This window comes from Pyrus communis, chromosome 10 (assembly GCF_041283825.1).
Source record: "Pyrus communis isolate YQ-2024b chromosome 10, ASM4128382v1, whole genome shotgun sequence".
In the NCBI taxonomy this organism is placed as follows: Eukaryota; Viridiplantae; Streptophyta; class Magnoliopsida; order Rosales; family Rosaceae; genus Pyrus; species Pyrus communis.
This window is the reverse complement of record NC_142574.1, coordinates 20033965-20049918: the sequence shown is the minus strand read 5'-3', so window position 1 is coordinate 20049918 and position 15954 is coordinate 20033965. Positions and strand designations below refer to the sequence as shown.

Sequence of the window (15954 nt, the reverse complement as noted above, 5' to 3'; positions counted from 1 at the left end):
AAGACAGAATGTCATTAAACCAAATAAAGAGTGTCATTAAACTAAATAATTGTTCATAGCGTGAGAAATTCCTCTGCATTTTGAAGAGCTATTTCTCTATCTAGTATCCGTCTTTGTGAAAATGATCTCACTCTTGATTCGGGCATGACATTGGTATCAACAGACTTAGAAAAAACCGGTCAATGCACTTGTCAGTACTTTAGGGGGGCGTTTGTTGCGCCGGACTATCTCAGACTGGATTAGCTTAAAAGACTAAGCTGGATTGGCTTAAACTAGACTAAACTGGACTAACTTAGTAAAGCGTTTGGTGCAGTATTGGACTAAGAAGCTGGATAATAACAAATTATAATATTATTTTATTTAATATATAAATTATTAATATTTTATTATGATCTTATATTTTTCTCCATCTTTTCCTACCATTTCCGTCCCACTCTTTTCCTCTTCTCTCATCGTCCCACCCTCTCCCTCTTTTTTTCCTCTCAGACCTCTCAATTCATGTCTCTTTCTCATTCCTGGTCAAACTCCTTATTGATTCCAGTCTCTATTTCTCTGTCCTCCCTCCCTCTCTAGCTATGCGTTGTTCGAACGGAACCTCACGGTTCCAATTTTTCCGACGAGTTGCAGGTTTCCCAATGTGTTTTTTGGCCAACCCTCATTAAATTGGATGAAGTTAGCACCGCCAAAAAATTCATCACCATCCCTGGACCGAGATCTTAGCTTTGCATGCTCGAATTTGTCATGGATTTGAAGAAGCCCAAATAGGCCGAGACTTCCAAGCCATTTTCCGGCCACATTCGACCACATTTTGGCCTCGATTCAAGTAAAATCGTAATCTTGTCACTCCCAACTTCAATTTGGTATATTTTATATGAAAGTTGGTTGTGAAATGGATCTGAAAGAGAGTCGGGAAGTTAATGATTGGTCTAAGTGACCGGTGATGACGAGGAGTCTGTCGGGAGTGGTCGTTGAGCATGACAAGGATGAGAAATAGAGGTTAGTCTTAGCTAGTCCCATAGTTATTGGGGGGTCTCACTAAGACCTCTTAGTGAAGGGTTTTGTCCATGCTAGTCCCCTTCAGTCTCATTAATGTTAGTCCCAGCATGGAACAAACACAGTATTGGACTAATAGCTAGTCCAGTCTAGTCCAGTCCCAGTTAGTGAGGGCAAACAAACGCCCCCTAGAGAGATTCATGCTTCGATAAGATATTCCCTTCATTCTCCCTCTATGTTGTTTAAGGAATCTGGTTCTTTTAGGGTTATAGTTGATGATTCTTTAGCAATTCCATCCACTTCTACTATTCATGATGCTAGCGTAGAAAATACTTTATTTGAAAATAGTGATTATGCTAATACATTCCGTATTTTTAACCCAACTCAAGCTGAAGAAACTTATTTCTCTCTCCTAATAATAACCTCCGTACTTGCTAACTACTTGACCAATTATTGTGAAAGAAAAATGTTTGCAAAAATACCTCCACACTTGGATGACTGGATCCTCACGATTTACCGACGAAAATTTTCCATCGAAACGTTTCAATATACGATCACCGGAGGTACGAGGCATAAATACCACTTCCGGTACGTTATGTTATAAAATACTTGAGAGGTTTTCTTATTTAAAACTGGCATGATCCCTTCAAAGTTTTCAGCACGTCAAAAAAACCTCCATGAATGATCAGCCTGTTGGCTATGTGCATTTTGAATGCACTCAAACTAAAACATAAGGTAGATCAAAGAAAAACATATACAAAAGTAAAAACAAAGTACATATATTAGAGGATAAAATATCTTCTTGTAAATCCAACTAACAATTTAACAAGACAACTTTTTTTTTTTTTTTTTTTTGCTTTTTCTGGGGTCTTTTTCGGATACTAATATCATTCTTACATTGAACATCGACGAACTCAGAGGGTTAAAGACTAACCGTTAAACTGAGGAGGATCAGTGTCACTTTTTTGGCCTCAAATTAGTGAAGGTACGCCGCAGGCTGGTACTGGTAGCCGGTTGCATAGTAGTTTCCATGAGCAGGAGACATGTTGTACGTAGCAGAACCCAGCAGGGAGGGGCAATGGTTGTCAGCAGGTCCCGGGTAAACAAACTGTCTGTCATACACGTATTGCGGGTACCTGTTATCAGCAACTCTAGGATAGAAAGTCTTGTCAGTAACAACATTAGTGACGCGGGGAGCATATCCAACACCGTTAGCACGAGGTCTCTTGGGCTGAGGCTTTGCTGCTTCAGCCACCCTCTTCTTGTCTGCCTTGGCCTTTTCCAGCTGAAGAACCCGTTTCTGAAGAGGATCCACTGGATACTGCTCCTCAAGCTTATGCTCTTCAATGGACTTGAGCACAGCCTTAAGGGCAGCCAGCTCTCGGTCGTTCACTTCATTCTGAAACAACAAAATATTTGTTACATATATCCATTTTACACTTATACACCATACTTTCTCTGGAAAACCCCACCAAATATCAGTACTATCCCGGGTTAATTTTCCATTGGCAAATTAAAGTCAACTTCATATCAAACAGATAATCAAAAAATGCAAAATTGAATATAATTAAATTGAGAGCAGAAACACCATGCGATAAAGATAAAGAGTGATGAGCACCTGTGCTGTGGGAGATGCATTTCCAGATTTGACCGGCGAAGTTTTTCTTGCCTCTTTCAAGTAGGACTTCAGCAAAGGCACAGGAGAGAACTTCTCTGTCAATTCGAAGGCAAAAGCCAAGTTAACTGCATCAATTTGCCGTCCACTATTCACTAACACTTCAATAACACCTGCAATGTCAACATTAACATAATTAGCTTCCAGAATATACAAAATTTGAAGTTCATGCAAGGAAGAAATCATTTTTTTCAACTTCTAGGTTCTCAACGGTGGTCCTTTAATCAAAACTGCATTGTTTTCAGGTTGATGTTATATGGGTATTGGTAGAATTATCCTGCCAATGCCAGGAGATTGGTCTCTGATGTTGCTGCACTTTTACACAATGACAGTAATGAAATGCAAGACCAGCTTATATAAGCTTCTGAGTAACTCATCCAGGATGAATAGAAAGGAAGTTTGACCAAAGTTGCAATTCTAACCTTATTTCAGTGGTTATAATGGAAAGATCTAGCAGGAGACAAAACATTACCAACTTATAGAATTGTAAACAAAAACATGCCAAAGACACATGCCAACAAGTAAAAGACAAGGGCAAAACAAAAGTAAAGAAGAAAAACATTTCTTTAGATTGGAATAGTTCACATGGCCATATTTAAGGACCGCATATTTATTTATCAAACTAAAAAAGTTTTGAAAATTTTCACCTAATTGTATGTTTTCATAAAGAAAAACACGAACCTGGCATTCTCTCAGTCAATCCAAGAGAACGGCAAAGGTCAGCTGCTTGGCGACGACGCGAAACCATTGGTATTATCCTGAATAGTTCTTCCTCATCAAAACCAGAGGAAATGCCAAAAGTTCCAAGAAGTTGCAAAAAGGCATGAGCCTCTAGTGAGTTCCCATTGCTAGCATCCATGTCAAGAGCATCCAACTTCGGCTTCCATTCTTCAGCAATTGCCTCTGCCATATCCTTAACCTCCTCTGTAATTATATCAGACACAGAGACTAATTCTGGGTTTGTTAGTAGTGTGCTCAGACACTCCATCAACATGATACAGGTTCGACGGACACCCAACAGGTTTGCATCCTTCTTCCGGTCTGTATTGGGCCCTTCTAGGCGGTAAAAGTCTTCCAAAGATTCCAAGACAAATAAGGCAGGGTTGGCTGCAGCTCTTAGTGCAAGTGGAATTTCCTCCCTTATGGAAGCGAGGTTCTTTCGGTTATCTGATATAAATGTGTGGAGACCTTCTGTGTCCATCTGTTCACACAACTTCGCTAACTGTGGATAGGACATCACCTCTATACTCACCATTTCAGGACTTTTCATTTCTTGGCAGTTACTATCAGAAACTATCATATCTGGTGGTTTCTCTTCCACACTTGGCGGCTCACCTTGGCCATCATCAGTGACAACAGAAGGCTCCTCAGTTGATACCTTCCTTTGCTTCTCTCGAGCATTAGTAATAGCATACGCAGCAGCATCTCTCTTCTTTTGAAGAATCTCCAGTGAAGCTTGTTCCTTGGCCACAACAGCAGCTTGCCGCTTTTCTAACAGTTTTTGGGCTTCAACTGTTCGGGTTTCGAACTCCTTCTCTTGGCTTTCCAGCTCATCAAAATGCCTCTTTAAGGACTTTTCAAGACCGTGGAAATGCGCTTCAAGTTCTTTCCACTTCAAGTTCAGGGTTACGGCTCGGTGGCTCTCAAGCTCAGAAAATGCTTTCTGAAGTTGTTGTATCTTAGATGTTGTACAATCTATCAGCGTGGAAACGGAATGGGTATTATCCATGGCAAAGGATCTGGAGATAACAAAAGAGAGAAATGTCAACACATATTGACCTATCGACAGTTAAAGAAGCAGAAACAGCAGAAAAACTACACGCTAATTTTGATCTGATACAGCATCTTGTTTAAACTCATCACACCCCTAAAGTACACAGGTCAATACATGCATAATTAGACGTATATGAAGATTACAGTCTGCCAATGTATCAGGTATTCACTTGTATAATATAAAGAAAACTAAATTATTAGGAAAACAAATCCTTTCAGGTCTTGATACAAGTCCAACTGCAAAGGTATTTAAAAATAGGGTAGTGCTATCCGCATATAATTTTTACTTCTCACACACCCCTCTCAATTTTTGGATGTCGGATTGAATGAATTGAAGATCAATGGCCAAAAATTAACAAGGGTGTGTGGGAGGTAAAAATGTGTGTGTGAATAGCACTATCATAAAAATATTGTTGGCTTCAACTGAAGGATAAGCTGGATCTCATCGCCTTGTCAAGCCGCCTCAAACATATATCGGTTGGGTAATCATCCATACGAAAACAGCTTAATAAAGATACTAAAAAAATTGACAGATTACTTTCCCAATGTAACTAAATTTGACAAACAGAAGAGGGAGCTTCAAGGATGAAGTTAAACCAGATCAGAGATCCCATAACCGCCCAATAAAAAGGAAACCATCAAACTGTGGGATGGATGTGCTCCGCTCAAAGCATCAGAATGATCTCAACTTCATAGTTTCGACTTAGAATAATACTCGCACTTGCAAAACAAACAATTCAGCATGCAAATAAAGTAAAAACAGTAAGTGGTCCTATATATCATCAAAAGGGAATGTTAGCTCATTAAATCCACTACAATCTTACCTCCCTAATTATTCTAATTAATAAACTTATCCTCAAATCACCAAAATTACACATTTACAGCAAAAGTAGCAACCTTGAGGAGCATTAACCTCAGTCAATCAAACTGACAGAAAAAAAAATGACAACTAAAATTCAAACAAACTGCAGCCAAATTTGGAAAGATAAACGACAAAAACCCTAATTTCTACAGCAAATTAAGACTCACCAGTAATTACAGCAAGGTTGAACTACCGCAATGAGTAAAGATCTCCAAATGCTCGATTCACAAACGACACTTCAAAACCCTAAAACCTTAAAAAAGTCAAAACCAAACGTTAAAAAATCGAAACTGGACGACAAAACCTCAGAATTAGCAACCGAAACTCTTCAATTTCAGACAGAACATCCCAACGTTTCCCGCGGGAAACATTTCCCCGACTTCCCCGGATCGAACAAATTTCGCGGGAAAACAGGGAAATTTCCGCGGAAAAGAAACGGCCCCGATCTGAAGATTACAGTACGAAATTAAGCCGAATGTGTTAATCAGCAAGTAAGGAAGGAAACTTTACCGAAAAGCCCCGATGCAACTGTGGAAATTGCGACGAGGGCCGATCAATCCATGGCTGCTGAGAGTGGCGGTCGGTGTGCGGGTGTGTGGCTGCTGCTCTCAGCGATCCCTACATACAGAGTCGATGGGAGAGAGAAAGAGGGGAGAGAGAGAGAGAGGAAAGTTCAGACAAGCAAGCGAGAGTGTTATATGTCGCAGCCTTCTTTATTTTGCTTTTTAAGGGGCACTCTCATTTTTTATACTTCCGCGTTCGGGAATGTGCAGAGGGCGTGGAGAGATTAATGGGCCTGGGCCGCAGGAGTGTTGGTTGTGAAATGGAGAGTGGTGTTAACTGTTAAGGTTGTGCCACCTGCCGTCTATGCGCTGGACAGGACTATGAAAATTATCTTTGTCGGACAAGGTTTTGTTGTACTTTCCTTAAGTAATGCTTTTGTCAGAAAAACTAATCTAAGATTTTGGTTATGAACGTGGACAAAGTATTCGGGCCAAGTTCAATTTTGGTCGTGTAATTTCAATGGTCGTGATTTGTAGCCTTATCATATGTTCCAATCTAATGGTAATAATTAAATGGGTAAAGTACAAAAAACTACCTCAACTATTGGGATCACGACAGTTTCATACCTCATCTTTTAAAATTGACAATGTCATACCGCATCTTACGAATTTGTGACAATGTCATACCTCCGTCAATTTTTCTGTTAGTTTTTCTGTTAAGTGCTAACGTGACTTGATTCGGGACCTAATTTATATTAAAAACTAAAAAACAATTATTTAATATTTTTTAAATATTAAAATAATAATAAAAAGCAGAAAAAAAAAACCCTCATTTCGTCCCTCCCCTCCCCCCTCCTCCCTCCTCTCTCCTCTCTCCTCTCCCCATCTTCATCTTCTTCCCCCACCTGCAAATCCCAACAAAAAAAGAAAAAAAAAATCCAATTTGTCTTCCCCCCACACCCACACTCAATTTCCCCACACCCACACTTTTCTCCCTCCTGCAACCCAGAAAAAAAAAAAAAAAAAAAAAAACCCAGATCCCGTCGGCGGGAAGATGGGTGAGTAGAGAAGGCGGAGGATGGGTGCGGAAAAGGATGTGGAGAATGGATGAAAGTTGGTGGATTTGGGTTTGATGGGTTTTCAAAAAAAAAAAAAAAAATTTCCTTCTTTTTTTCCTCTTCTTCTTGTTCCTTCTTCTTCTTTTTTCCGCAGGGGAGTTGATGGTTTAAAAAAATAAAAAATAAAAAATAAAAATTTCTTCCTCCTTTTTTTCCTCTTCTTCTTCTTCTTCCTCCTTCTCCTTCTCCTTCTCCTTCTTCCTCCTTCTCCTTCTCCTTCTCCTTCTTCCTCCTTCTCCTTCTCCTTCTTACTCTTCTTCTTCCGCAGGGGGGGGTGTTGATGGGTTTTCAAATTTTTCTTTTTTTTCTTCCTCTTCTTCTTCTTCCTCCTTCTCCTTCTCCCTTCTTCTTCTTCCGCGCCGACAGGGGGGAATTTTTTTTTTTTTTCCTTCCTCCTTTTTTTCCTCTTCTTCTTCTTCTTCCTCCTCCTCCTCCTCCTTCTCCTTCTTGTTCTTCCGCAGGGGGGTTGTTGGGTTTTCAAAAATTTTTTATTTTTTTTATTTTGGGTTTGCAGGTGGGGGGAAGAAAATGAAGATGGGGAGAAGAGAGAGGAGGGGGGAGGGGGAGGGGAGGGACGAACTGATGGTTTTTTTTTTTTCTCTGCTTTTTATTATTATTTTAATATTTAAAAAATATTAAATAATTGTTTTTTAGTTTTTAATAGAAAGTATGTCCCGAATCAAGCCATGTGAGCGCTTAACAGAAAAACTAACAGAAAATTTGACGGATGTATGACATTGTCACAAATTCGTAAGATGCGGTATGACATTGTCAATTTTAAAAGATGAGGTATGAAACTGTCGTGACCCCAATAGTTGAGGTAGTTTTTTGTACTTTACCCTAATTAAATTTACCCCATTACCGTTTCCGTTTAGGCTGCAGGGTGGAAATAAAAAAGAAAAATGATGAGATATTTTTAAAGTGAGACTCTTTATAGATTTTTTATTACCTCATATTTTTTGCATAATATTTTATAATGTTGGCACGAGAATTGTACCAAAAACATAAGGCAGTGGAGAGTCTCACTTTTGAGAGAGTCTCCTTAACATTTCTCATAAAAAATAAAAATAAAAACTTGAAATTTAGACCAATACCTATTCATGGGATGTATTTGGGAGTGAGAAACAACACCCCCCCTCCCCCACGATTGATAAGAAAATAAATGGGCCGACGAGAGCCCTAGCTTGCAGTAGTTGCATGTGAAGAAAGGAGAAGACTTAGCCTCGTGCGTCAGCTGCATTAAAGCAAAGAGATCCTCTGCGGGTGAGCGCATGGACAACACCCATTCTACGAATGTGACTATAGCGTCGTTGGCATCCAATGACTGTCGTACCTCCTGGATATTGATTCAATGCCATTTGGCCATCTACATCCTTTTTTTAAATCCAACGACTCAAATCCAACTTAATCAATTTTAATGATAATAAAAAGATTCAATGACTTAAATTTAAATCCAATGGTCAAAATAATATTATAAATTAACCCAAATCAGATCCAACACCAAAACTCTTCTAATATTCTAGAAATACACATCTAAATGTTCACTCATCCATAAAAATTCAATTTTCTCATATTTCACTACCAATTTTTTTCTTCAGAATTTGAACTTTTTTACAGCAAAATGTTCATAAAAGTAAAACAAGATAGATTATACAAAAACTAATTCCAAATTTCTTAGCCAAAAAAAAATTCAAAGAAATACAACAGTTTAACAAATTATAAAATTAGGGTGGTAATTGTAGGTTTTTAATAGTTGGAGTAAAAAAAATGACTAACTTCATTGTTATATTCCTAATCTACTCTTCCATAGCTTCAAATCCATATATAGTATGTAGAAAATGGTTAAGATTTGAACCCAAATCGGAGCTCGAAAAGTTTCCAGGCCAAAATCCCTAGAAACCCTCAACTGGGACCAGGTCGACCTGACTCGATAACCAAAATTTGGATCCAAACATGGATCTGCAAACTAACTCAAACCCGAATCCGACCCGAGTCCACCAAATTCGACTTGGGTCCATTTCATTAACTTTAAATGTTGACCGTTAGTTGACTTTTGTTGACTTTTTTGAAATTTTCTCGGAAACCCTCTTACACTATTTCTGTGACAGCCCGTCTCGGATTTTTCGTACCATAGGGGTAAAATGACAGTTTTGCCCCTAGTGATTTTGTTTCGTTGTGTGGTTGTTTTGAGGGTTTTGGTTGGCTACTTTTGGACCAGGCACACACACCCACACTCATTCTGATCACCTTCCTTGTCCCGTATCTCTCTCTCCCTTTTCTTCATTATTTACGTACGGACAAGAATCAAAGTACTCGAAAACGTTACGGATTTAGGAAGAAAATTATACCCTTGTGCTCGTGAGGTCCATACAAGTTCAACCATACCCATTTCAGGTAAGGAAACCTTTATTTGCACGTCGAACCCGAGATGTTCAATTCGGGGTACTGTTCATGCACACTTAAAATCATGTGTTTTTGAGAATTTCAGGGTTGTAGGAAGCTTGGTGAGGTCCTTAGGAAGCTCAGGTGGTTTGTTTGAAGGTTTTGGACGTCGGGATCGTGAGTTGCAGGTTTGGTCGGATTTTGTGAAGTTTTTCCGGCGAAATTCCGTTGGTTTTAGTGCTTGAAAGTGGTAAGTTTTGTTCTATTTGTTGTAAAATTCATTTTGGTACCAATTTCGTGGAATTTGGGTGCAAAACGAGTGAGAAATGAAGGTTTGAAGTTTTTCCAGTTTTCCGGCGACGGCGCCGGAGGTTGGCCGGAGAAGACGACAGAATATTCCATCAGTTTGGACGGAATATTCCTAACGGCGTTAGGTTAACTTTAACGGAATCTGTTAGTTTTAACGGAATATTCTTGACGGCGTTAACTGACGCTGTCAGTGTGCCAAGCACGTGCCTGCGCGTGGGTAGCTCGTGTGGCTGTGCCTTGGCCGGCGCGTGGGGGCGCGTGAGGTGTCGAAAAATTATTTTAAAAATATAGGGATGTTTATGAGGTTGAGTAGATCACGTTGGTGTATTTATACACCCCATTTGAGCATTGTATGAGAAGTTATTACCTAGTTTTGGTTATGTGCTTTAAAATTAACGTTTTTATAGTTGTTTCGCATATAGGTGAAACCTATCCCGAGGACGAGCGTAGTCACTCGAGGCAAGGGGGTTACGACCCTTCTACATACCAATGAGTGGGCTTTTGGTCTTCCGTATATATCTATATACTTGTGATTTTCCCAAAAATGAAATGAAACGTTTATATGTTTTAAATGCCATGCATTGCGTTTGCCTATTTAATTATGCATTAGTAGTTGCATATATGTATGTTTGGTGCTGCGAACGCATAGGTAAGTGTCAGTTAAGTTATGGTTTATGTTTGTGATTAGTAGTGATATGAGATGCATAAAGAGCTCATAACCTGCACCCCCGGTGTTAGTGCTCCCGCCCAAAGTAGGGCACAGTCCTTCACGTGATGTTCACCTCCCGCACCACACGCTCACCTTGGATCCAAGTTAGGTGCACAGTCCTGTTGTACAGACCACTGTAGGTGGTTCCGACTCGTAGATGACCCGCGATTATTCGCCCGGTCTTCACGTGATCGTAATACTTGAGCGTACTTATTTACACCCAGTCCTATCATACAAACCACTATAGGTGGTTCCGACTCGTGTGCAGGTATACAGACCACTATAGGTGGTTCTGACTCGTGTGCAGGTATAGTTAGTGAGTTGGAGATTTGAGCTCTAGATTCAGCCGTACAGGTCACGTTAGGTGACTCCGGCTAACAGATTACATTGCATTGATTGACATTACCTGAGTACTGACATTTTATGTAGAGGCATTCGACATGGCATATTTCTGTGCATGTTTTCTATATGTGTGTGTATTCTATTTTTCTGGGAAACTATACAGGTTTTACGGCAAGGGGTTAGAACTTTGTTAATGAAATGATTTTTGAAAAGCTTTGTTTTTGCCCACTCACATTTTCTGTTTTGCGCCCCTCCAGGTTCTAGTTTGGTTTGCTCTTTTGGTGGCTCTCGAGGAATTCTCGGCATATCTGACAGATTATCACCAGTGTTGGACCACATCTGGGTGTGCTTCGTTAGTGTTTGTTCCTCTGGACTGCACTAGGTCTTCTGTGCTCTGAATATTATTTTTCACACTTACGCTTGCACATGTATGTTAATTACCCTGTGTGTAGCTTGGTTTTTATTTGTTCGTACTTTTATTATTATTCTTAGCTTCCGCACTGTGCACATGGTTACGTCACTCTCACGTGACGACCAGCATGCCCTGATCTCAGTCGGGGTGTGTCAATTTCGATGCCGCGAGTCCATTTTTGGCATCCATTTGATGAAATTCCAAAGTTTTAACGTAGTTGACCGCCTCAACGACTAGGCTGACTTTTTGGTTGATCGTTGACTTTTTACAAAATTTGCTCAAGACCCTTCTTAGCGTGGTTCAACGTGCTGATTCTGAATCCGCCATCAGTTTTTTCCAAATTCAAACATTTTAATTGAGTTTTAATAATAGGCCTCAATATTATGCTTAGGTGCGATTACTATCGGAGGCTTTAACTTTCCTAGCTTGAACGGATGTGATCTCGCAATTAATTGTGAGTGGGTTTTTTACTACATATTTATTTAGCTTCCACATATATATATATATATATATATATATATATATATATATATATATATATATATAGTTAGTAAAGAATTCTCTACATTACATCTAGATTAGACTAACGCTTATAAGAATGTCCTATGAGATGCATGGGTATTCGTACTATTATAAAATACGCTTATAAGAATTGTCTTATATCCTATGAGATGCATGGGTATTCGTACTATTATGGGATGTTTTAATCATAGTTGTGGCCATGAATAGTATTTTATTGACTAGGATTATTGAATTATTGTTGCATGATCATATTTGTGTTAACTACTCATCGTGCATGCTACACTGGTGTTAGTACTCGCCCGGGCCAGGGCTAGTCTTCACCTGTATGTTCACATTGCACCGTATGCTCACTTTAGATCCATTGTAGGTGCCAATCTTGTCCTAGATTGCTATAGGCAATTAGGACTCGTATGTGATGCGCATTGCGTTAGTATTCATGTGATTGTAATAATATAGCGTAAATCATTATTACACCCAGTCCTGTTTATATCAAAATATCTCTGCATGAGCTCGTGTGTTAGCATATGTCTATGAGCACTAGATATTATATGTTTATTATGCGAGATACTGGATACTATATGTTTTATATGCGAAATATGGTGAATTATTGCATTTTGGAGATATTACTGTTTATGGTAAGTTCTATACTATACGAAGTATGTTATTTTTGGAAACTATACTTGTTTTGTGGCGAAGGGTTATTACGTTTTAGGCCCACTCACCTTATTTTTTGGCCCTCCACGATTTAGTGGCAGAGTTTTTGTGCCGACAAGGATTCCTGGCAAATGTTGCTTTAGGAGATTACCTTCGATGGTATAATTCTTATACTACTTTTACTGTACTTTACTTATGCTCTGACACCATGTGTGAATTGGGTTCAATCCTGCTCACATGCGCACTCTTGCATTTAGTTCACTTTTAGGTTCAAATTTATTCACATTTTCCACATCACCACACTTTATGGCTTCGTCACCTTCCTGGTGTCGGTTAGCACAACTCGATTCAGAGTCCAGGTGGATATTCCGGGTCAGGGTGTGTCATTCATATGTAAAAATGAATAGTTAAACATACATGGTAAGGTTGGAGATAACCATAAAAGGCCAAAGGCATAGAATATTTGTTATGGGGGACAGATCTATGGCATCATTTTTTTTTTATACAACTTTTGATAAACATTTTGTGGGGCTCACTTCGTAATGTATTTCAATGAGCCGAACTATCCATCTTTCAGGCATTCAAAGATCATGTCTACCAAAAATCACCAAAATCTGGAACTATATCCATTGGGTTTAGGGTTTCTTTGTAGAACTGTATTCGTCCATTTTCGTCACTACTAATAATGTCTTATTGATTTTGCTAAAACTATGTGAAGAACAATCTTACTCTATTATTGAGCATTAAGTAATTATTATATTTCAAAAATACTATTTGAATTTTTTTAATTTCATAATTATGGGTTATGAAATTCATAAATGCGAGAGTTAAATCTCCTAAATAATGCAACATTTAAATGTTGGACTTCAATAAAAATGTTTGAATAAATAAAATTTCAATCGAACAATTGGGTTGAACAAAGACCGCAACGAAAATGACCATATTTTAAATTTTGTATGTGTTGTATAATATTTTAGCCTCACTACTATTTAGCCAATGGACAATGTAAAAAGGTTCCTCACCCTCGTTTAAGGGACCTTTCTCCCTCAAAGCGTGTTTACTAATCGGGATGGGAAGGGAGAGAAACAGAATTGCATTCCTCCTGAAGCATTCCGTCGTTTACTAGCAATTGGGGAATCATATTTTATGTGGGGTCCACCTAATTCAGGAGTTCAACTCCGGATTTCCTCAGAATTAGATTACCTCTATAGAGGTGATAACTTTGGCAACATAGATTCTTAGGCCAAAGCCCTCTATTCATTGTGGGCGCGTGATGCTTTTGGCCTTAATCGTTGCAGGTGCATTTTCGTAAAGGAAGAGACAGCAGAAATTTGCATCCACAAATTGGTGTTATCATGGCAGGAAATTCAGAAACTACAACCCATGAGACATCCTACGTGGAATGACATAGACCAACTAATGAAGATAGCGACGTGGCTCCATGCCGTCGCTCATTGAGGCTTACCATGGCAAAGACCGCACCACTGCCACCATGAGGTACCGTGGCCTTGCCAACAGCGGCTGCCGCCGCTGTAATGGCCCACATGGCAGCCTCCACTCATTGTGAGGAAGCCCTAAGGTAGGAGGCCTGAGACGCAAGTAGCTAGCAGTCGTAGGCCCATGAAGCTGCTCACTCTCGACAGCAGCCCTGACGCCTACCTCTTTCACTTGGACGCGAACTACCCAAACCGAGATAACCCAAGTTGCGCCAACTGTGGCGCAAGCTGCAACCCAATGCGAGCCTAGTAAACCTCTAGCTCGAGACTAAACAGGACAAACCGAGGCAACCCAGCGCCCATGTGCCCGACCTACTCCTGTAGCCTTCTAGACGGTCAATCATGGTCTCAGACTAGTTCAACGTACCCAAATCCAGATTTCGAGGCCAACGGTCGAACCAAGGGTATTTTCGCCCCACCTTATTGTAGATCTAACCCATCCTGGCTCAACTAAAAATTGTTTAACTTTAAAGTTAAGTAATAAAAAACATTTGGTAAAAATATAAGGGTTCGTTTGGTATCTAACTTAAGAACGAAACTCAAAATTTTGATTTTTTTCTAAAAACACATGTGTTGTTTTAAAATATTAAATTCAAATCCTTGTTTGGTATGCAATTTCTCTAAACTGATCCCAAATAGAAACAACTTAAGTTGAAGAGTTTGACGAAGCTCTTTTCCTATAGTAAATCCCAATCTTCTTATAGGGGTTTCGGGCTCGAACAAAAAAACCACTACAACTATTAACCTTACATGACTACCGCCCCTACCACCAATCGCCACCACGACCATCACCATCGCCGCCGCCCTCACTACCACCATTACCAACACTACCGCAACCACCACCACCACCGTCACCACCATCATTACCATCACCATCGTTGCTATCACCGCTATCATAACCACAACTGCCACGACCACCTCTATCATTGACTCTAGCACTATTCCCCCAACCACCACACCCTTTTGTTGTCACCAAAAACCATACCCCCACCATTGCCGTAGCCATCAATTCCATCGCCTCGCCACTGCTGTTGTTGTCACCGCCCCAATTATTATGTTCAATTTTGTCATTATATACAATTATATTACTTTTACATTAAAGTGTTCCAAATGCTTTTACTCTATTTTTCGTACTCATAACACTTTTTAAAATACAGTTTACCAAATGATCAACTGCTTTATTTTACAGCTGATTATTCTTAAAGTACAGCAAAATAGTTTTTTTTTTTTAAAAAAAAAATACAGCAATCCAAAACTAGTCCTAAGTTCGAACATGAACCTTGAACACCAACCCTAAATTTGATTCAATCTTGGATTCCATTTGCAACGAAGAGTATATTTGATACTATTCCTTATTGATTTCATTCGGTTCCTATTTTCTATCCTAATCTATTTAATTTCCTCAACCTACATCACATTAAATTTTAGGGGTGTGATATCACACCCTATTTTACTTCTCACACATCTTTTTAATTTTTGGTCATCGGATTGGATTAATTGAAGAAGATGAACGGACAAAAATTATCAAGGGGTGTGTAAGAAGTAAAATCACACACCCCTAAATTTTGTTGTGCATCACTAACAAAGTGAAGACATGAATTTATTTTTTTTCAAATTGTATTCTTATTAAAGGGAGATGGTAAATTCAAAACTATTACAATAATTTAAGAGAAAAGAATTTTAAACTCAAAACACATGGTAGAAACGAACATCCTATCTACTAAGATATTAGACCACATGTAGAAACATGAACTTATCAACATATTGAAGTTTGTTATTTGTAAAGACTCATCAATAAATTCAAAATTTATAATGCTTCAATGGGCTATTTAGGTTGCATTGTATTTGGTACACACTATTTAATGAGGATTAAATGGCGAAAGCAACTGATTTTAGGAAATGTTGTTCACCAGAGGTGAAGTTGATACCCTTAATTAAACAAGAGGGAAGCATTATTAAAAAAAAAAAAAAAAAAAAAAAAAAAACTAAAATATGAGGAATGTACCTTTCCCTTTTGATAAAGTATGGAATGCAAGTCACATTGGCTGTATATAAACATCACACCAATTTTTAACAAGGGAAATGCTAAAGAGATTGTGGGACTCTCCAAGGACACCATGCCACTTCATAATTTGAGGTTAATTTTCGTGTTAATATTATAAAATTTGTGCTAAAAATATGAGGTAATAAAAAGTTTAAGAAAA

The 15954-nt window shown here is 38.9% G+C and overlaps 1 protein-coding gene across 3 annotated transcripts; it reads right to left on the bottom strand.

The window, feature by feature from the left end:
* Nucleotides 1-1748: 1748 nt before the first annotated feature.
* On the bottom strand, nucleotides 1749-6023 carry LOC137727980 (FRIGIDA-like protein 3). 3 transcript variants are annotated; one of them, XM_068466843.2, is made up of 5 exons: nucleotides 5814-6023; nucleotides 5471-5556; nucleotides 3350-4407; nucleotides 2612-2781; nucleotides 1749-2392 (listed from the first exon to the last, which is right to left on the bottom strand). In XM_068466843.2, exons 3-5 carry the CDS (start codon nucleotides 4395-4397, stop codon nucleotides 1970-1972), a joined length of 1641 nt encoding a protein of 546 aa, XP_068322944.2. In that variant the 5' UTR covers nucleotides 4398-4407; nucleotides 5471-5556; nucleotides 5814-6023; the 3' UTR covers nucleotides 1749-1969. The 3 variants fall into 3 exon arrangements, with proteins under 3 accessions (XP_068322944.2, XP_068322945.2, XP_088534060.1); XM_068466844.2 differs by having other exon boundaries at nucleotides 5471-5549; XM_088677934.1 differs by lacking the exon at nucleotides 5471-5556 and having other exon boundaries at nucleotides 5814-5986.
* Nucleotides 6024-15954: the final 9931 nt, after the last annotated feature.

What these genes read in the sequence shown, in the direction of transcription:
- LOC137727980 (XM_068466843.2), bottom strand. Translation starts at nt 4,397, where the DNA reads ATGGATAATACCCATTCCGTTTCCACGCTGATAGATTGTACAACATCT. An exon ending in ATTGACTGAGAGAATGCCAG is followed by an intron (nt 2,782 to 3,349) that starts GTTCGTGTTTTT and finishes TTGACATTGCAG; the next exon opens with GTGTTATTGAAGTGTTAGTG. An exon ending in ATGCATCTCCCACAGCACAG is followed by an intron (nt 2,393 to 2,611) that starts GTGCTCATCACT and finishes TTGTTGTTTCAG; the next exon opens with AATGAAGTGAACGACCGAGA.